Below are 22,632 nucleotides of genomic sequence, written 5' to 3' on the forward strand. Positions count from 1 at the left end.
ATTTATTTTTATTTTTTAACACCTTGAAACCATTGAGTAACCAGTAATTTTGTTAATGGAAAACTCTGCAGCTCAAATTTTTTTCTTTTTTTTTTTTTTTTTTTTTTTTGAGATGGAATTTCACTCTGTCACCCAGGCTGGAGTGCAGTGGCGCAATCTCGGCTCACTACAACCTCCGCCTCCCAAGTTCAAGCAGTTCTCATGCCTCAGTCTCCCGAGTAGCCTGGATTACAGGTGTGCGCCACCATGTCCAACTTTTTTGTTTGTTTGTTTTTTTGATAGAGACAGGGTTTTGCCATGTTGACCAGGCTGGTCTCAAACTCCTGACCTCAAGTGATCCGCCCACCATGGCCTCCCAAAGTGCAGGGACTACAGGTGTGGGCCACTGCGCCCGGCCTGCAGCTCAAACTTCTGTCTACATGTCTTGGCACCCCTTAATCTTCTGGCCCATAGATACAATCATGGTGCCCTGGGCTGGAGGGAAATCGATATATGCAAGGAGTTCTCATTGAGATTGAGATGTGTTTATTGAGTGTTTTATATTGAGTCAGGACCGCAGGTGGTGTTTGTGTTTCCTGATAAGAGCCAGCACAAAGAAGAGGCTCAATCTGTGTTTTCAGGAAAACTAACAAGTATAAAGGGGATGTGAATGTCCAGCTCAAAACTCCATCTTCATATGAACAGCCACATGGAGGTGGAACCAAGTCAGTCTTTAATGTTTGAAGTAATGTCACTTCTGCTGTTCTGACTGTAGGTGCCCCTCCTGTAGCTTTCCTGCTCTGTTGGACAGTGATGTGAAGAGGTTCAGCTGTCCTAATCCTCGCTGCCGAAAGGTAGGGAGGCAAATTTTTTTTAGATGTATATTATGGTATTATGGGCTGCCCTCATGGCCCAGATATCTGCTGTTTACCTGACCGCTGATGTATAAGAAGGATTTGAGTGCTTTCCTTTTCATAAGCAAATGAGGATGAGTACTTTGTGAGTAACGGTTGACATGGTTACTGAGATGGCAGCTACTTGTGGCACTCCAGTTACAAAGCTCTGGATTCCTGTTTTATATCATCTTCTTTAGGACAGATACTGTAATGTAAAGTGGGAAGTGTTTAGTTTCTTTTCCACTGTGTCAATATTTTTCTTGCTCTTTTCACCACCTGTGCTCAAATAACCCCCGCTACCCCCTCCCCAAACACCTTTTGCCATTTTCAAAGTCCAGATGACGCTTCTTTGTTTAAAGAACTGGGCATCATAGTGGCATCTCCATCACATCTAGTAGGTTATTTATTTAACTGTTTCTCCTCATAAGAACTGACTGTATCATGTGGGAACAGGTCACTGCACTCAAGGGCAGTGATCTGTATTGTCTGTCTGTGGCAGAGTTGTATCAGTGTCATTGCTGTGAACTGTCTAATGCCAAGCATGTTTTCTATTAGGACGTTTTAAGCAAGACTCTTAAGTTTATGTGAGAATTACAATGTCTCAATTATATTTAAGATTGAATTAGATTTTGTGTTCGTAACCTCCATCTGAATACACATAGCTAGCAACCTCCTGAGAGGAAACTCAGAGTATATTGTACCTACTAGAAGTGGGAGGAATTACATGTTCTTTCACACTACTAACTGCCCTGAGTTTAAAACCTTAAAGCTTGTCCCCACTCACCCACCCAGTCCCCTTCATCTCCATCACGTGCACATACACCACACATGCACTCACACCACATATGCACACACACCACACATACACACACACCACACATGCACTCACACCACCCATGCACTCACACCACACATGCACACACACCACACATGCACACACACACATGTACAGCACACATGCACAGCACACATGCACTCACACCACACATGCACACACACCACACATGCACTCACACCAATGCACTCACACCACACATGTGCACATACCACACATGCACACACACCACACATCCACACATACCACACATGCACACACACCACACATGCACTCACACCACACATGCACACACACCACACATGCACACACACCACACATGCACTCACACCACACATGCACACACCACACATGCGCTCACACCAGTGCACTCACACCACACATGCACACACACCACACATGCACTCACACCACACGTGCACACACACCACACATGCACACACACCAGTGCACTCACACCACACATGCACACACACACCTGCACACACACCACACATGTGCACACACCATACAGGCACTCACACCACACGTGCTCACACCACACATGCGCTCACACCACACATGCACACACATCACATGCACACACGCCACACATGGAAATAGATCTCCCTTACACAACTGGGGGCTGTGTCAGGTTTTATAAGCATACGGTAATGAGGTGTGATTTGATTGGATCTTGCAATAAAGTCATGCTGGGCTGTGTGATCTGACTGGATCCTGCCATGGGGGACACCAGAACTCAATCTGATTGGATCCTGGCTCCTGCCACGGGGTGTCCGGTTCTTAAATCGGTCCCAGCTCTTCAGGCTGAGCTCTTAGTTTCCACTCTGTGGTGGCATGCTTGGTTAACCTGAGAATGCACAGGGTACATGACCTTTAACCTGCAGGTCCATGGCAATTGAAAAGCAACTGACAACTTCATTACATAAAAGTTGAACTGAGCCAGGTGCAGTGACTCATGCCTGTAATTCCAGCACTTTGGGAGGCCTACGCAGGTGGATCACCTGAGGTCAGGAGTTCAAGACCAGCCTGGTCAAAATGGTGAGTACCCTTCTAATCCCAGCTATTCCGGAGGCTGAGGCAGCAGAATCGCTTGAACCTAGGAGGTGGAGGTTGCAGTGAGCTGAGATTGTGCCATTGCACTCCAGCCTGAGTGACGAGAGCGAACTCCGTCAAAAAAAAAAAAAAGTTGAACTAGATTTGGTCTGATGCAGTTACAGATTTACAAACCGTGCCCCCACCCTCTTGCCTACACCTTCCACTCTTCATTGTTGAGGGATTAGGGATGGAGGTCATGTTTCCGTACTGACTTCATGCTGACCAGGGGCACTGAGTCCCCTAAAGTGAGAGGAAAGTGAGAGGAATGAAACTCTTGAGCTTCTGAGTTCAAATGAGTTCTGGGGTCACCTGGAGTAGCTTGAAGGGCTGGTATTGTTGTAATACAAGCTGAAGATGGAAGTGTTGGAGCCTGGAGGGCAGACAGCTCACCATCCATTTAAATAAATAGGACCGAAAAGTAACAGAACAGTGGCCACGAGGGGCCCCATCAGAGGAAGAAACCAGGTGAGGTGTGGTATAGTGGACTCGACTGCCTTCTAAATCTCAGTGGTTGGCCGGGTGCAGTGGCTCATGCCTGTAATTCCAGCAAAAGAAAAGCCAAGACAGGCTGATCATGAGGTCAGGAGTTCAAGACCAGCCTGGCAAACTTGGTGAAGCCCCGTCTCTACTAAAAATACAAAAATTAGCCAGGCATGGTAGCGTATGCTGTAGTCCCAGCTACTCGGGAGGCCGAGGCAGGAGAATTGCTTAAACCTGGGAGGCAGAGGTTGCAGTGAGCCAAGATTGTGCCACTGCACTCCAGCCTAGGTAACAGAGTGGGACTCCATCTCAGTCAATCAATCTCGTGGTTGAACTACCGTTGATATGGTTCAGCTATGTATCCCCACCCAAATCGCATGTCAAATTGTAATTCCCAGTGTTGAGGGAGAAACTTGGTGGAAGGTGATTGCCTTATGGGGGCCGACTTCCCCGCTTGCTGTTCTCATGATAGTGAGTGAGGGCTCATGGGATTTGGTTGTTTAAAAGCATGCAGTACCTCCCTCTTCACTCTCTCTGTCTCTCCTGCTCCACCATGGCCAGACGTGCCTGCTTCCCCTTCGCCTTCTGCCATGATTGTCAGTTTCCTGAGGCCTCCCTAGCCATCCTTCCTGTACAGCCTGCAGAACTGTGAGTCAATTAAACCTCTTTTCTTCATAAATTACCCAGTTTCCGGTAGTTCTTTATAACAGTATGAAAACAGACTAATGGACCCTTCTGATTGAGGGAATACAGCCATCTCTACTTGTTTGAGTATTTCCTTTCTATTCATCTCTATTTCCCAGGAAGTGTTTATCTAAGTGCAATAGGAGGTATTGGGGACCACACAGTCCCCTCAGTGTTCTGTTAGTGAATAGTTGAAGGTTGATCAGTGATCTCCTGCATTTTCAGTCTGGCATGGAAAAGCCCCCGTGTAACTGGTAAAGGTATCAGTGAGCACCAGGAGGTATCTAAATCCACTAGGAGCCATAGGCATCACGTTGACGTCCATTTACCAGTCTTCCCTGGCAAGATTCTTCTGAATTGTACTGCCTTGGCCAAAAGAGGTATGGGAGGGGCTGGGCGCAATGACTCACACCTGTAATCCCGGCATTTTGGGAGACCAATTCGGGTGGATCATGAGAGGTCAGGGGTTCAAGACCATCCTGGCCACATCCCATCTCTACTAAAAATACAAAAAGTTAGCTGGGTTTGGTGGTGGGTGCCTGTAATCCCAGCTACTCAGGAGGCTGAGGCAGGATAATCACTTGAACCTGGGAGGAGGAGGTGGCAGTGAGCCGAGATTGCGTCATTGCACTCCAGCCTGGGCAACAAGACAGAAACTTCACCTCAACAAAATAATAAAAGAAGTCTGGGTGCGGTGGCTCACTCTTGTAATCCCAGCGCTTTGGGAGGCCAAGGTGGGTGGATCACGAGGTCAGGAATTCAAGACCAGCCTGGCCTAGATGGTGAAACCCTGTCTCTACTAAAAATACAAATATTAGCTGGGCATGGTGGCACGCACCTGTAATCTCAGCTACTTAGAAGTCTGATGCGGGAGAACTGCTAATACCTGGGAGGGAGAGGTTGCAGTGAGCTGAGATTGCACCACTGCACTCTAGCCTGGGTGACAGAGCAAGACTCCATCTCAAAAAAAAGAAAAGAGAAGAGGAAATTTCCCAGGGAAGTACTTTGGCTTAGTTCATAAAGAGGTACTGAAGGAAGCAGAGGCATGTGGAGGACTTCCCCACCCCGTGCAGCTATTTGGGGCCATGGTGTCTGAAATTTGTTATTTTAGAGTTACCCCTTTGATGACCTTGGAAATGGACTGACTGCAGTAATCTGTTTAGGCCTCTCCATGGCTCACATCAATGTTAGTATTTCTGTTTGTTGCACATTTGATTTCCTTGTTGTTGGCATTTAGAAGGCCCCATTTTCCAGATCGCACCATGGGCATGGACCACAGAGATTACGTCTTGTCAGTCTGTAGAAACAGTCAAGGCCTTGTCTTCTTGAACCACATCTCTGTTATTGAAATTCTAGAAGTCGGCTGGGTATGGTGGCTATGCCTGTAATCCTAGCACCTTGGGAGGCCAGGGTGGGCAGATCACCTGAGGTCAGGAGTTCAAGACCAGCCTGGCCAACATGGCAAAATCCCGTCTCTAATACAAATACAAAATTAGCCAAGCGTGGTGGCCACTGCACCCCAGTGACAGAGCAAGACTCCATCTCAAAAAAAAAAAAAAAAAAAAGAAACTGCTTTTCTGAGTTCTGTGAGTTGTTATAGTGAATTATCAAACCTGAGGGCACCGTGGGAACCTCCAGATTTGCAGGCAGTTGGTGAGAAGTACATGTGGTCTGAGGACACCCAAGCTTGCGGCTTACATCTAAAGCGAGGGCAGTCTAGTGGGGGCTTGTGGCCTTAACCTGTGGCATTTGATGTAACATCAGGGAGTTGACATCAGAATTGCATCACACAGGCCAGGTGCAGTGGCTCATGCTTATAATCCCAGCACTTTGGGAGGCAAGGTAAGAGGATGGCTTGAGCTTGAGTCTGAGGCCACAGTGAGCTATGACCGCAGCACTGCACCCCAGTCTGGGTGACAGGACAAGACCCCAACTCCAAAAAGAAAAAAGAAAAATTGCAAAGAATTGCATGGCAGACTGCCTGTCTTTAACAGCTTTAACTGTTGCAGGAACTTTTTTTTTTTTTTTTTGAGAGGGGGTGGGGAGACACAATCTCTGCTGGTGATTCTCCTGCCTCAGCCTCCCAAATAGCTCCGATTACAGGCGTGCACCACCACGCCTGCCTAATTTTTGTATTTTTAGTAGAGACAGGGTTTCACCATGTTGGCCAGGCTGGTCTTGAACTCTTGCTGGGATCACAGGCATGAGCCACCATGCCTGGCCACCTTTAGAGTTTTCTTACCACCTGGTTTTTCTCTCAATATATTTCTCTCATTTCCTGCTTTAAAACTCTAGCTTGGAGTCTAGGCGCAATAGCTCATACCTGTAATCCCAGCACTTTGGGAGGCCGAGGTGGGTGGATCACTTGAGGTCAGGAGTTGGAGACCAGCCTGGCCAACATGCTGAAACCTTGTCTTTACTATTTTTACAAAAGTTAGTCAGACGTACAGGCGGGTGCCTGTAGTCCCAGCTACTTGGGAGGCTGAGGCAGGAGAATTGGCTTGAACCTGGAGGTGAAAGTCACAGGGAGCCAAGGTTGTGCCACTGCACTCCAACCTGGGAGACAGAGCAAGAGTCTGTATCCAAAACAAACAAACCCTGTAGCTTGAGATCAGCCTTCTCTTCTATTGTTTTTTTTTTTAAACTAAAAATTAAAAATAGATGTAAATGCTATGTTGCTGAGGCTGGCCTCAAACTCCTGGCCTCAAGTGATTCTCCCGCCATGACCTCCAAAACTGCTGGAATTGAAGGTGTGAGCACTGCACCCAGCCTTGTGTTTTATTCTACGTAAAAAACAGTACAGGATTATCTTCCAGAGCTAATTAATATGTTCAAATAACCACCAACCCCATTAAGGAAAAATGTCACTCGACAGCAAATAATCAATCCAGACCAATATGATCACACTTGCTGTGAAGGTGAGAAAAGTTCATCTTTATTACGTTTCCCCAAGAGACGCACTGCACTGTTCTCTTGAAAACGCACGGCCCATGTCCTCCTTTAGAACACACATCCTCTTTAAAGTAACATACAAACATGCCAATACAAGGTAAAAAATTACATCTGAATTCTCACATTTCAAACGTACACTAAATATCAAATAAAAATTTATTTTTACAATAATTTAGGGGAACTACCGCATAGCTATAAATGTAATACATACATTAACCAAGTATCACAGATAAAAAGTGTGCTCCCTTCAGCAGCACATGTAATAATAGATAAAAAGATTGAAAGGTAAACGATTTAGGATAAAAAGAATCCTCTCTTAAAAAGGAAAACAAAATGATATTTATGTGTGTATAACAGTTATAACACCCATCACACAACTTTATAGAAACAGCTTCTATTCAAAAATACCAGTATTTACAAAATATTTAAAATAAATGTAGTAATAATTCTATGCCCATCTTTTTCAAAATAAACCAATAAAATATATAGTATATATTAGACATGTTAGTATATATATCTAAGACATGTTAAAAATCACAACTTGAATTCTCACAATTCAGTCACAAACCTAAACAGCAAATAAAAATGTCTATGATGAAAACTTAGGGGAACTACCAATAGCTATAAATAGAAGAGATTATTATGTAAGTATCATAGATAAAAAGTGTACTCGCTTCAGAGGTGCATATAATAATACAGAAAACAACTTAAAGATAAAAGATTTAGGATAAAAAGAATTCTGTCTTAAAAATGAAAAGAAAATTATCTTTATGTATATATAACAGCTATAACTCTCATCAAAAAACTCTACAGGAACAGCATGTTTTCAAAAGTACAACAATTTCCAAACTATTTAAAACAAACCTATTAATAATTCAATGGCCCACATTTTCCAGACAAACCAATAAAATGCATAGTGTGAATGAAGCTATCTGTTACGGTCTATGGCACTCATATTTCACAAAGAATTCCGTGCCAATCTGAGTATCTGCCATGTGCCTTCAAATGCTCCTGGACTGTGGCAACCAAGTCCATAGGAAACAGGACCTCCAGGTTTGGCCCCAGGGAGGTTGAAATTCAGCAATATCAAAAGGGAGGTGGTGCTGCAGGAAGGGGTGGAACCAGAAACACCCCTGGTTTCTCACTGTTCTCTATGGATTCCTAGAAGTAGCCCCCCAGTCCTTAGAGGACAACATGATCACTGTGTTCAGCTCCATCTAGAACAGTCCAGGTTCTTGTAGATGATCTGCACAAATGGCTGCTCTCCTCCTTCCTGGTGTCTGCCATTAGCATTGGAATAAACTTTCTGCTGAAAATCCGCATCTCCCCGGGCCCGGTGTTCTGGAAGTGAGAGAGAGGATGTCACACTTCAGGGAGGCAGCTCTCTAGACAGGAAGGTTATTCACGTCCCACGTCAAGTCTAACTAGAGTTCAGAGCAATTGGGAAATGCAATTTTATCTCCTGACTTTCATTCTATACCCTGCTTCTGAACCATTGTGTTCAACTGTGATACTTGCACTTTGGTGACCCTGACTCCAAAACTCAGTACACCCAAGGTCAGCCCCAGTGATCTGCTTTATAGCAAGGACTTTGGGTGGGTCTGCCCAGGGAGTAGGGCACCCTCAGAGAATGTGGCTTTGGACCTCATCACAGCTGGGGCCTTTTGTGTCACTTCAGAGCTAAACTTGTAACCATGCTAGATCCGTTTCTAATGTGACAACATCACGAACCACGAGTCTAGAAGCCTAATCCATCATCCTACCTCCTCATGATGAAGTCTCATGCTCTGCTCAACGTGGTCAGCTGCACAAGATGTAAACCAAAGCTCCACTGAACCCTCAACCCAAATCGGTAATTCAAGTGCATCAATCATAATGAAGCTCCCCAAACTCAGTATTTGTGATTATTTTTGAGTCAGGGTCTCACTCTGTTGCCCTAGCTGGAGTGCTGCGGCAGGATCAGGGCTCCCTGCAGCCCCAACCTCCCAGGCTCCAGCGATCCTCCCGCCTCAGCCTCCTGAGTAGTTGGGAGTAGAGATGCCTCCCACAATGCCTAGCTAATTTTTGTATTTTTGGTGAGAGGGAATCTTGCCATGTTGCCCAGGCTTGAAGCTGGATCAAGCAATTGGTTCCTCGGATTTCCGAAATAGACCCCAATATTCTTTCTTTACCCCGGAGGACGCAGATGTACCTTCTCTCAGGCCGATGACCTCAGGCCTCCATGGTCCCTGGAGCTCTAGGAAAGGTGGCACGATCTCGCGCCCACACCCAGTGCTCTGGGTCGTAAGCCTGGATCTGGAAAAACAAATGCCCTTTGAGAAGATGGGGACTCGCCAGGATACCCCTCCCTCCCCTCATCCAGCCTCCAACCCACCCGATTCCCCCCCATCTTCACCTCCCCATGCCCCACCCACCTCCTCCAACTCCTCCAGGGAAACCCAGGCCCTGCAGTGCATGGAATGGAAGAACTGGAACCGAAGCTTATGGAACAAGGCTTTCTGAGAGGGTTTCTTCTCGGCCCCCGAGCGCATGGAATAGAAGAACTGGAACCGACGCTTATGGAACGAGGGTATCTGAGAGCGGTTCTTCCTGTACAGGAAGTAGATGATGTTTTGTTTGGGGGTCTCGCTGTCCTCCTCCATGTCATTGGCCAGGTAGCTGGGGACAGAAATCAGGTTACTGCTTAGGGGCACCACCAGGAGAGACCTCTGGCTGAGGTCAGCTTCCCAGAGGAGGGCAGGGGACCGTCCTCAGCTAAGGACTGACACCCACCCTGCAGAGAGTCACGCCTTCCTCAGAGGGCTCTGCTGGACAGAGACCTGCTGAAGGGCATCTCCCACTCCTTCAGGATAGAGACAAAAACCCAACTGGTGACCAAGAGTGATGGCTTACGCTTGGAATCCCAGCACACTGGGAGGCCGAAGCAGGAGGATCACTTGAGGCCAGGAGTTTGAGATGGGGCTGGGCAACATAGCAAGACCCTCGTCTCTATTAAAAATATAAAATATACGCCGGACGTGGTGGCTCATGCCTGTAATCCCAGCACTTTGGAAGGCTCAAGCCGGTAGATTGCTTGAGACCAGGAGTTCGAGACCAGCCTGGTCAACATGGAGAAACCCCATCTCTACTAAAAATGCAAAAATCAACCTGGTGTGGTGGCACAGCCGTTAGTCCTAGCTACTCAAGAGGCTGAAGCATAAGAATTGTGTGAACCCATGAGGCAGAGGTTGCAGTGAGCTGAGATTGGGCCACTCCATTCCAGCCTGAGAGGCACAGCAACACTGTCTCAATAAATAAATAAATGTCCAGGTGTGGTGGCACAGCCCTGTAGTCGGAGCTAATCAAGAGGCTAAGGTGGGAGGATCCCTTGAGCCCAGGATATAGAGGCTGCACTGAGCTTTGATATCAACACTGCACTCCAGCTTGTGGGACAGGGCAACTCTGTCTCAAAAAAATAAAAGAAATTGGATACATTGATATTTTGCCAGGACCCTGCCTTCTACATTCATCTAGTCTAATGAGACTGGGAGAAATCAGGGCAGATGACCTAATCCCAATGTCACATTATCATAGGATGTAACTGGAGAGCTACGGGCATGCCGAAGTTGGAAGATGAGGGAAGGCATGACAGAGGCTGTGGGGTGAACTGACTTCAAGGACTGTGTCCTTCCCTTCAGAACCACATGTGTGCGGGACACCCAGACAGAAAACACAAACACAAAGTCAGTGGAGGGCATTTGGAAGGAGCAGTGAAGCCAAGCCAGGAAACACCAAGATGGCGAGCCAGTGTGGTTCTAGAGATTGTAGAGAGGGTGGAATTGGCACTGTGGACCCTGGCCTCGATTTAGAAAGACATCAGCTAGGCCGAGTGGTGTGGCTCATGCCTGTAATCCCAGCACTTTGGGAGGCCGAGGCAGGCGGATCACAAGGTCAGGAGATCGAGATCATCCTGGCTAACACAGTGAAACCCCGTCTCTACTAAAAATACAAAAAAAAAAAATTAGCCGGGCGTGGTGGCGGCGCCTGTAGTCCCAGCTACTCGGGAGGCTGAGGCAGGAGAATGGTGTGAACCCAGGAGGCAGAGCTTGCAGTGTACCAAGATTGTGCCATTGCACTCCAGCCTGGATGACAGAGTGAGACTCCATCTCAGAAAAAAAGAAAGACGTCTGCTAAGGAAGTTGTTCAGGTGGGCAGTGAGGGCGTTGTGCTTTGGAAAGATGCTCAGGCTGCACTAGGAAGCCCCCTGGCTTGGGGAGAGACTCCAGGAGACCCCGTCAGGGAGCATTTGACAGTGGATTCGAGTGATGCAGGGGGGACCTGAACTGTGGTCTCCATCATGGGAACCCGGAGGAGGTCGATGGTGTTTGTGGTTGATGTGGGAAGGAGAGAGAGAAGAATCAGAAAGGCTGCTTGCTGGGGGAAGTGTTGTGTCCGCCTCTCTGCTCCTTTTCCCTTTTCTTCTCCCCTTAGGAGTGGTTTATGGTTCCTTTTGTTTTATTCTTTTATTTGTACACCGGTGTTGGAGTTTTTTTTTTTTTTTTTTTTTTTGGCTTTTTTTTTTTTTTTTTTTTGGGAAAAAGTCTCACTCTGTCACCCAGGCTGGAGTGCAGTGGCTCAACCTTAGCTCACTGCAGCCTCCCCCTCCTGAGTTCAAGCAGTTCTCCCACCTCAGCCTCCTGAGTAGCTGGAATTACAGGTGCACACCACCGTGCCTGGCTAATTTTTCTATTTTTAGTAGAGACAGGGTTTGGCCATGTTGGCCAGGCTGGTCTCGAACTCCTGACCTCAGGTGACCCGCCTACCTCGGCCTCCCAAAGTGCTGGGATTACAGGCATGAACCACCGCGCCCAGCCTGAGTTTCTTTTTAGAAACAACAGTCTAAGAACAAGATAGTATAATCCTGTCTTTTTTGTACACAGAGTAAAGAGGACAAATAGGTGAAAGGATAAATGAAAGGCTGGAATCCCACTTCCCCCGCTGTCCCAGGGCATTGGATATTGATGGATAGGAGGAAGCAAACCACTCACAGAGCCAGGAAGAAATGAATGCGTTGGTATTGCCAGGAGAAGAGGCCGGCCCGGCTAAAATATGCTATGACCATAGCCAGGAGATACTGATGGAGAGAAAGGAACACAGAGAGGGAGAGGTCACATCTTGGAAGAGGAAGATTGTGGAGAGGGGGAATGAGGGTCTGGGGAAGGGCTGCACCTCAGAGAAGGGACCTCAGTGTTGGGGTAGCTGTACTTATTTGGAAATGGCGGGTTGGAGGGATATTCGAAGGTTGGATGCAAATCTGAGAAGCCGGAGGAAGGGTTTTCGGTGATGCTCCCAGGATGGTGGACTCCAGATGGGATCTTTGGAGGGGGTGTGTCTAGGTGGGCTGGTGTCAGGAGGGTCTTGTGTGTGCCAGGCAGAGAAGTGTCCCAAAGAGCTGAGAGTAGAGGGGCCAGGAGCTCCAGGACTGCGGCCAGACTGTGGCCCAGGGCTGAGATCCCAGAGGACCCGTAGGAGAGACGGGCTATTCGTTCACTTGGCAAGAGACCAGCAGAGTCCTGAGAGAGATGCTGACAAATCATAAAAAGACCAAGAACAGCCGGGAGTGGCGGCTCAAGCCTGTGATGCCGGTACTTTGAGAGGTGGAGACAGGAGGATCACGTGAGCCCAACAGTTCAAGAACAACCTGGGCAACATAGAGAGACCCTGTTTCTACAAAGATTTCAAAAATTCGTTCAGCATGGTGGCATGTGCTAGTCCCAGCTCCTCAGGAGACTGAGTAAAGACGATTGCTTGAGCCCAGGAATTAGAGGCTTCAGTGCGCTGTGATCATGCCACTGCACTCCATCCTGGGGAGCAGAGCTAGACTCTCAGAAAAAAAAAATATTTGAGTGCCAAGACTCAAGACTGTGGGAGCTGGTCGGGCACAGTGGCTGACGTCTGTAATCTCAGCACTTTGGGAGGCCAAGGTGGGTGGATCACCTGAGGTCAGGTGTTCAGGACCAACCTGGCCAACATGGCAAAACCCCGTCTCTACTAAAAACACAAAAATTAGCCAGGCGTGGTGGTTCACGTCTGTAATCCCAGCTGCTTGGAGGCTGAGGCAGGACAATCACTTGAACCTGGGAGGCGTCGGCTACAGTGAGTCAAGATCAAGACACTGCCCTCCAACCTGGACAACAGAGCAAGACTCTGTCTCACAAAAAAAAAAAAAAAAAAAAAAAAAGGAGCATCTGCTGGGAGGTGGTGGAGGGAGAACTGTGGGTTTGGAAGCGGTGCCCTCCCCCAAGCCGTGCATTAGAACAGGAGCACAGTTACATGGAGAACAACCTTACCTTGTCCGACATCCTCAGATCTTTGTCCCAGGCCAGGAATCTTTTAATGACAGGATCCTCTGTGATTAGAGAGCAGATGTCAGCGTGAGAAGCAGGGCAGGGTTTCCGTGGGAGCAGCAGGGCAGCGAGGAGAAGTGTGCCTCCCGGGGGGAAGTCTCAGGATTGTGGCCACGGGAGAGGGGGATGGGAGAGGGGAGAATGACTTTCACTGGGCAAGGGAGAGAGGCTCCTGCTCTGAGACTCCCCTGGGAAGAGGCCGAAGGAGGCCCTGGGTGTGAGAATCTACAGGATGTAGGGCTGGGAATAAGCCAGGACACCCTCCCAGCAGACCCGGAGGGACCGCTGCAGAGTCATAAAGGAATTCCCATCATTTCCTCATGAGACAGTCACATCAGGGTGTGACCATGGCCTTGGTATCCCCCACTATGGATGGAGACACTTAGGTTTAGAAAAGTTAGTAAGAGACATTAAGTTTCAGAGGGCACAGCTGAAACCGCTGTCTTTGTTTATTGATTTTGTTTTTCTTTATTTGATTTTTATTTTTATTTATTTATTTGTTTTGAGACACAGTCTCTCTCTGTGAGCTAGGCTGGAATGCAATGGCGCGATCTCGGGTCATGAGCTACCATGCCCAGCCTTGGTTTTTTTTTTGAGACAGGGTTTTGCTCTGTCACCCAGGCTGGAGTGCAGTGGTGCAGTCATAGCTCACTGCAGACTGAAAGTCGTGAGTTCAAGCAGTCCTCTTGCCTCAGCCTCCCAACGTGCTGGGATCTCAGGCATGAGCCGCCGCACCTGGCCCAAAACCAAGCTTTCTTATCCCAAGCGCCCATCTTTATCAAGTCTAGCCTAATCCTCTATCGTCTCCTAAGCGTCCCTCATTAGTGATCACTTCAGAGTCCTCCCACATGGAGAGCTCACCCACTGGGGGCATATTTTTCCCATTGGAAAAGTGTGGTTATTGGAAATTTCCTCTTTTTAGAAAGAACAGGATTGGAGGTGCTCTCTGGGGTGTCCTCCTACCAAGCAGCCTGTTGAAGGCCTCGTGGTGTTCAGGGAGCACGAGCGACACTCGCCGTCGCTTCAGCTTCATCTTGAGGCCACACAGCGTCTCCGCCACCCAGGTCTCCTCAGGTTCAGGGGAGAGCTCCTTCTCTGGCTCCTCATCAGATTGATCCAACCACTCCCTCTTCCTTTTCCAGCAAAGGGACCTACATGAGGGGCTGGGATCTACCCCAAGGGCTGAGTAAAGAAACCAGACTAGCGTGTAATGCTTCTGCAATTGATCACCTTAGACCCCGACCCCAAACCCCAAAGCACTCTCCATCCTCCCCAGCCTTGCAGACTGCTGGCTTCTCCAAGCCATCTTTCTGACTTTCTCCTCTGTCAACCCCATGTGCTGCTCCTTCTCCTCCCCATTCTTCCGTTTCTCTGTCCTCAGAACATTTCCTCACGTCCTTCCCTGGTCCCTGGCTCTCTGAGTCCCTCTTTTTTTTTGTTTTGTTTTGTTGTTTTGTTTTGTTTTCAGACAGAATCTAACTTTGTCTCCCAGGATGGAGTGTAGTGGTGCAATCTCAGCTCACTGCAACATCTGTCTCGCGGATTCCAGTTATTCTCCTGCCTTAGCCTCTCTGGTAGCTGGGATTACAGGTGCCTGCCATAATGCCCAGCTCAATTTTGTACTTTTAGTAGAGATGGGGTTTCACCATATTGGCCAGGCTGACCTCAAACTCCTTGCCTCAAGTGATCCGCCTGCCTTGGCCTCCCAAAGTGCTGGGATTACAGGTGTGAGCCACTGCATGGCCTGAATTTCTCCATTCTTCCCACACACCCTCCTCAGGTTCTCCTTCCTGACCTCTGACCCTTCTTTTTTTTGAGACAGCATCTCACTCTCTCACCCAGACTGGAGTGCAGTAGCGCAATCTCGGCTCACTGCGACCTCTTCCTCCCAGGCGCAAGCGATTCTCCTGTCTCAGCCTCCCGAGTAGCTGGGATTATAGGCACGCACCACTACTGCCCAGCTAATTTTTGTACTTTTAGTAGAGATGGGGTTTCACTATGTTGGCCAGGCTGGTCTTGAACTCCTGACCTCAGGTGATCTGCCTGCCTCGGCCTCCCAAAGTGTTGGGGTTACAGGCGTGAGCCACTGCACCCAGCCCCCTTTCTTCGTCTTAGTCAATCCTATCACACCTCTTCTTGCTCCAGTCACCTCACCTGATGGTCCCGACACTTCATCATCCACCACCTCCTGGAGGGAGTACCCCGAGGTGTTTGACTGGGGGCTCTCCTCCTTATCCTCGGGCAGCAGGGTCGTGATCTTTCCCAAAATCTGTTCCATCCCACAGAACATAGTCTCTGTTCTGTCCAAGGCCTTTTTCTGGACTCTGCTAGGAGCCAGAAGTGTTTTATGAATTCTCGAGGCTGGGAGAAGTCAGGAGTGGCGAACAGCTCTGAGAAGATACTGTTGTCCACCTCAGCTCCCAGGCGCCCACGGAGTCCGGTCCTCCAATCAGGAAGGTTGGAATCTCTGATGTCATTGGCCATTCCAACCTGGCAACCAGTTTGAAGAAAAACACATGTAACTGCCAGGCTGATCTCTTGTCCCGGAGATGCTGAGTGAATGGTATCTCCTGCCACTGTCCCGACCTCAGACCACTGTCCAAAAGCATCTTCAGGGTCTCTGTATCCCTTTGTTCCCTGTCCCAGCAGAGGCTGTGTTCTCTCCACTCAAAGCCTGAAGCATGTTGGGGTCTCCTCTTCTCTGTACATGCCCATTTCAGAGAACAGGGTGGGAAAGAACTAGGGTAAGCAGAAACAATGAAACCTTACAAGAGTGAGATGATCATGTACAAGAGATCCCAGGAACATTGACTTGATGAAAAAGTCACATCAGAACACTCAATTTGGCAGAGCTTTTCTGCCGAATGTTCACTGACATTCACTGTCCGAGATTCTGTACTGGGGGTACACGCATCCTCTGCCCTAAGAGGAAACATTTTGAGGCCTGAAAATCATAGGAATCTGCCCATGAGCTCACACATATTTCTACTGGTGTCCCCAATTTCAGGGAGTCCGTGGATTACCTAAAGCCAGCCCCTCCAGTTCGGCTAAGCAACTCTAGTCCATATATATCACATTTTCTATCATATGTATTGCTCTAAACTCAGAAATTTCCCTACCATTTATGGATTCTATTAATATCACATGTACAAAAAGACTAAATCGAAAAATCTCAGCTGTGTGCAGTGGCTCGTGCTTGTAATCCCAGCACTTTGGGTGGCCAAGGGAGGAAGATTGCCTGAGGCCAGCAGTTCAAGACCAGTGTAGGCAACATAGCAAGACCCCATCTCTAAAAAAACAAAACCAAACAAAATTAGCCAGGTGTGGTGGCTGGCACCTATGTTGCAGCTACTTGGGAGACTCACGCGACAGGAAGATGGCTTGAGCCCAGGAGTTGGAAGCTGCAGTAAGCTATGATCTGGCCACCGCACTCCAGTCTGGGCAATACAGCAAGATGTTGTGTCAAAAAAATTTTTTTGATAAAAAATAAAAGTTGTATGACATTCAGAGACCATCCGAAAAACCTGGGGGTTCCTGGCCAGCCTCAGTGGCTCACGCCTGTAATCCTAGCACTTTGGGAAGCCCAAGTGGGTGGATCACTTGAGGTCAGGAGTTTGAGACTAGCCTGGCCAACATGGTGAAACCCCATCTCTACTAAAAATACAAAAAAATTAGCCAGGCATGGTGGCGGGTGCCTGTATCCCAGCTACTTGGGAGTGGTGGGCTGGAGAATCACTTGAACTCGGGGTGCGGAGGCTGCAGCGAGTCAAGATCGCACCATTGCACTGCAGCCTGGGCAACAAGAGCAAAACTCCGTCTGAAAAAAAAGAAGCTGTGAGTGAGTCCCACACGGCTTCCTAGCGGGCTGCGGCTCTCCTGGGAGTCTCTCGCTCATGGGAAAGGCACAAACTGAAGGAGGAAGCAGATCCCAGGCTGTGGAAGTCCCATCGTTAGGAAGCTCTGCTTTTCTAGAGTTCAAATTTGCATTCATGACCCTTTAAACCGTCAGAGCTGGGTGGGTCTTTCTACAACAAACAGTTTGCTGTCTCTCTCCTAGTTAAAAGGCTTTCAAAGATTAGAAGATCAATGTTCTGACCCCATTAAAATTTCTCTTTTGTGGAATGAAAAGCTCTGATTTAACTCATCTTCAAGCCTGGTTTGCATATTCCTCTCTCTTCTGGCCACCTTTTCTAGACACACTACACTGAGGCAGTGCCCATCTTACATGATGTTGACACATTGTCAAAAAATGGGCAAACCAGGCACGGTGGCACATGCCTGTAATCCTACCACTTTAAGAAGCCGAGGCAGACAGATCACCAGAGGTCAGAAGTTCGAGACCAGCCTGGCCAACGTGTTGAAATCCGTCTCTACTAAAAATACAGAAAAAATTAGCCGGGTGTTGGGGTGCACATCTGTAATCCCAGCTACTTGGGAGGCTGAGGCAGGAGAATCACTTGAACCTGGAAGGCAGAGGTTGCAGTGAGCCGAGATTACGCCACTGCATTCCAGCCTGAGTGACAGAGCGAGACACCATCTCAAAAAAAAAAAAAAAAAAAAAAAAGGCTAGCCCAGATTTGGTCGGTCTGATACATTCAGAAAAAAAGCAAAACAGCCACCTCTGACCTTTTCTTTTCCGGCAATGATGCAGTTTCATACAACAATGGCTGTAGGTATGCTGCCGAAATATCATTCAAGTGAAACAGAAGGGCTTTCCTGGCCAGACACAGTGGTCACTCCTGTAATCCCAACACTTTGGTTGGCCAAGGTGGGAGGATTTGTTGCGGCCAGGAGTTCAAGGCTGCAGTGAGCTGTGATCCCACCACTGCATTCCAGGCTGGGCATCAGAGTGAGGCCTGTCTCTAAAAAACCCTTCGCTCCCCAAAAGGTTTTGCAAATACCAGCCTTTCGGGATGACACGAAGGAACATTAAGATGCAGATGCTGGGACCCAGCCCTATTGATTGTAGTTCAGAAACTGAGGTGGGGCCTGATTTAACTCCCTCACTGGAATCCATTCAGGTTTGGAACTTTCTTGGTTGGACAGTGCAAGAGAGATCATAAAGCAAAGCCGCTGTGGACTGAAATGAGCAGACAAGGTTTTCTGAGCGTGGTGAAATATGATTTGGGCCTCACTTGGGAGGGCTGTGGCCAGGCCTTGAGTCCTCGGCTCAGTGGGACCTTCTGAAACAGCCTCCAAGCCGCGCCCCCGCTTCCTTTGCTGTTGGATGACCCCCTCCAGCGGCTTTGGTGCCGATGGGAATAAGTCGACCTGCAGCGGAAGTTCAGCCCGAGTCTCAGCCCAGCAGCCTCCCCGCACCTGACGGGGCTCTGGTCATGCTGCCGTCTCTGCGGTTCTCTGCGGAGTCATGGTTTCTGTACCTTGAAGAGAACTTCCCCTTCTGGGACCCAGAAACCCTGGAAACCCTGAGGAAAAAAGCGAATGAAATTACTGAAGACAACCCTGTGGCGGGGAGATGGAAAAGAGGCTCTTTGGGGTTTTTTTGGGTTTTTTTTTTTGTTTTTTATTTTTTGAGACAGAGTCTCGCTCTTGTCCAGAGTGGATTGTAATGGCTCAATCTCAGCTCACTGCAACCTCTGCCTCCCACCGCACAAGCGGTTCTCGTGCCTCAACCTCCAGAGCAGCTGGGACAATAGGCACAAACCACCATGCCCAGCTAATTTTTGTACTTGTAGTAGCCATGTTGCCCAGGCTGGTTTCGAACTCCTGGTCTCAAGCAATCCGCCTGCCTTGGCCTCCCAAAGTGCTGGGACTACAGATGTGAGCCGCCATGCCCAGCCCTCACTGTATGGATTTTCTAAAAAAAAAATTAAATTTATCTTATTTGACCAAAAAGTAAATTAACCTTTTCTCCTCTCTTTTAAACAGTATTTCCTTGATAAACCTTGTAATATAAATAACTTATTTTGTGCCTTTGATATGTATCTAAATCTTTTAAAAATGTAAACGAACTTCTTGCCAAGATTACAACCCAGGAATTTTTTGTTGTTGTTGGAGACAGAATCTTGCTCTGTCACTTAGGCTGGAGTGCAGTGGTGTGGTCTTGGCTCACTACAACCTCCCCTTCCCGGGTTCAAGCATTTCTCCCATCTCAACCTCCTGAGTAGCTGAGACTACAGGCGCCTGCCACCATGCCTGGCTAATTTTCGTATTTTTAGTAGAGACGGGGTTTCACCTTGTTGGTCTGGCTGGTCTTGAACTCCTGACTTCAGGCGATCCAACGGCCTTGGCCTCCCAAAGTGCTGGGATTACAGGCATGAGCCACCACTCTGGATCACAACCCAGGAATTTTTTTCTTAAGAGCCTGAGAGTCTTGTCTTTGAAATGTAAACCTCAAGGAAGGTAGTGTCCCTATCTTCCTGTTGCCTAGCGATTTTAGCCTAGGCACCTTGAGCTGTTACTACCTGCTCGTCAAGGAGATATGAGAAGTTTTATTTTTTCATCGGATACAGGTAATTAACTAGCATGGATGGCCACCTTGATTTCCAGGTGGATTTAGGATGAGTGTTTAAGACTGCATAGCAGGCCAGGCGCGGTGGCTCACACCTGTAATCCCAGTACTCTGGGGGAGGCTGAGACGGGCGGATCACTTGATGCCACACAGAAATCGAAAGAAGGAGTTTGAGTCCGGCCTGGCCAATATGGTGAAACTCTGTCTCTACTAAAATACCAATATTAGCTGGGCATGATGGCACATGTCTGTAATTCCAGCTACTCGGGAGGCATAGGCATGAGAATCACCTGAACCTAGGAGATGGAGGTTACAGTGAGCCAAGATCATACCAGTACACTCCAGCCTGGATGACAGAATGAGACCCTGTCTCAAAAAAAAAAAAAAAAAAAAACAAAAAAAAAAAAAACGCATAGCAAGTCCTTTTACATGAGGATGAGTTACTGTTTATCTTGAGAGCATGTATGCAATGGATTGTATCTGCCAGGCTATATAAAAAGGAGGCTTTGGCCAGACGCCATGGCTCACGCCTATAATCCTAGCACTTTGGGAGGCCTAGGCAGGCGAATTACAAGGTCAGGATTTCGAGGCGATCCTAGCTAACATGACGAGACCCCGTCTCTACTAAAAATACAAAAAAATTAGCCAGGTGTGGTGGCACATGCCTATAGTCCCAGTTACTTGGGAGGCTGAGGCAGGAGAATCGCTTAAACGGGGGAGGCAGAGGTTACAGTGAGCTGAGATCGCACCACTGCACTCCAGCCTGGGCGACAGAGTAAGACTCTGTCTTAAAAAAAAAAAAAAAAAAAAAGGCTGTATTTCTCTTTGCATCTCATTAATGGATCACCTGTGATGGGCATCACAGTCTGGTTTAACGCTTATTCAGTAATAAAATTGTTTTATTTTCTGAATTTGTGGAGAGAATATTCTAGGTTAACAGAATTATTTATTTTATTTATTTATTTATTTATTTTTATTTTGAGATGGAGCCTTGCTCTGTTGCCAGGCTGGAGTGTAGTGGCGTGATCTCCACTTACTGCAATCTCCACTTCCCAGGTTCAAGTGATTCCCCTGCCTCAGCCTCCCAAGTAGCTGGGACTACAGGGGTGCACCACCACACCCAGCTGATTTTTTGTGTTTTAGTAGAATTGGGGTTTCACCATGTTGGCCAGGATGGTCTTGATCTCCTGACCTCATGATCCACCCACCTCGACCTCCCAACGTTCTGGGATTACAGGTGTGAGCCACTGCGCCTGGCCTCAGAAGAATTTATTTTTAGTCTTTTCCTTACCAGTTTTTATGAAACAACTGGGCAAGAATACTGTTAGATTTCACCAAAAAATTGTGATGAAACATTGTCCTTATGATCCCATGTTTGAAAATTGACATTTTAATTGTAAACCAAAAATAAAATTCTAAGCCCCCACAACAGACTGAATGGACTCCCCTGTTGGCCAACAGGATCCAAAATAAACATGAAAAACTAATTCAGGTCATGACGGGAAGGAGGGGATCGGACATAACTTGTCATACTCTCCTCCCGTCAGAGTTTAGGCACAGCTGACCAACATTAGCATTAGAATACAGGTCATAAGACTGACAAAACAGGCTTTTTGTATCAGTAAGATACCCAACTCCAACAGACTCTGATATAGCACCACATGACAGATAGCAGTCCCTGAAGGAAATCATAGTATTTTACCCTATAATATATTTTCTTTGACACACTTTAAGATAGTCCTGCAAAGCCATCTCTTTGGGGGAAATTTGCATTCTGTAGAGAATCTCCTTCTCTTACACTTTTCTGGAGAGTCTGACACCTTTTAAGATCCAATAAGAGATATTTATCATCTATTCTCTCTGAAGCCTGTTCTGAGGCTTCACCTACATAACAAGAACCTTGGTTTCCACAATCCTGATTATCTTAACTCATGCTTTTCTTTTCTTTCCCTCCCTCTTTCTTTTCCTTCCTTCCTTCCTTTTCTTTCTTTCCCTTCTTTCTTCCCCTCTCTCTTTTTCTGTTTCTTTCTTTCTTTTGTTCTCTGTTGCCCAAGCTGGAGTGCAGTGGCACCATCATGGCTCACTGTAGCCTCAACTTCCCAGGCTCAAGCGATCCTCCCATCTCAGCCTCCTGAGTAGCTGGGACTACAGGCAGGCACCACCACACCTGGATATTTTTTTTTTTTTTTGTAGAGGTGGGGGTCTCGCTGTGTTGCCCAAGCTGTCCTTGAATTCCTGGCCTCAAGGGATCCTCCCAGCTCCCCCTTCCAAAGTGCTGGGATTACAGGTATGAGCCATCGCAATGGCCCATTTCTTTATGTAGTCTTCCAGCTGTTCAGCCAATGCTTAAATCTGAACCAACTGCCAATCTTTGAATCTACTAGTGACCTGAAACCTTTTCCTGGCTGACCCAATGTATACCTCCCATGCACTGATTGATGTCTTTGCCTGTAACTGCTGTCTCCCTGAGATGTATAAAACCAAGCTGTAACCCAACCACTTTGGGCTCACGTTTTGCGGACCCCCTGAGGCTGTGTCACCAGCCATGGTCTCTCAAACAGGCCCAGAATAAAACTCTTTACAGACTTCGACTCTTTTTGGTCAACATAACCTAACCCTAAACATAATCTTCTTGGGGAAGGTAAGATCACAGGCATCTCTTTTCTTCGTTCGATTTGTGTGTGTATTTCCTGATTTCTCTACAGTTTTTAGGCATTCGCTGTGTGATCTAGAAAAGCTATGGAGTCTCGCTCCGTCGCCAGGCTGGAGTGCAGTGGCATGATCTCGGCTCACTGCAACCTCCGCCTCCCGGGTTCTAGTGATTCTCCTGCCTCAACCTCCCGAGTAGGT

The 22,632-nt window shown here is 47.6% G+C and overlaps 1 protein-coding gene across 1 annotated transcript; it reads right to left on the reverse strand.

Annotated features, from left to right (window-relative positions):
* Window positions 1-6,885: 6,885 nt before the first annotated feature.
* On the reverse strand, window positions 6,886-15,673 carry LOC102142413 (putative speedy protein E7). Its single transcript, XM_045387829.3, has 7 exons — window positions 15,465-15,673; window positions 14,274-14,492; window positions 13,254-13,312; window positions 11,952-12,037; window positions 9,339-9,582; window positions 9,116-9,219; window positions 6,886-8,265 (listed from the first exon to the last, which is right to left on the reverse strand). The coding sequence occupies exons 1-6, from the start codon at window positions 15,598-15,600 to the stop codon at window positions 9,136-9,138; spliced, it is 828 nt and encodes a 275-aa protein (XP_045243764.1). The 5' UTR covers window positions 15,601-15,673; the 3' UTR covers window positions 6,886-8,265; window positions 9,116-9,135.
* Between the last annotated feature and the right edge of the window lie 6,959 nt (window positions 15,674-22,632).

This window comes from Macaca fascicularis, chromosome 3 (assembly GCF_037993035.2).
Source record: "Macaca fascicularis isolate 582-1 chromosome 3, T2T-MFA8v1.1".
Lineage (NCBI taxonomy): Eukaryota > Metazoa > Chordata > Mammalia > Primates > Cercopithecidae > Macaca > Macaca fascicularis.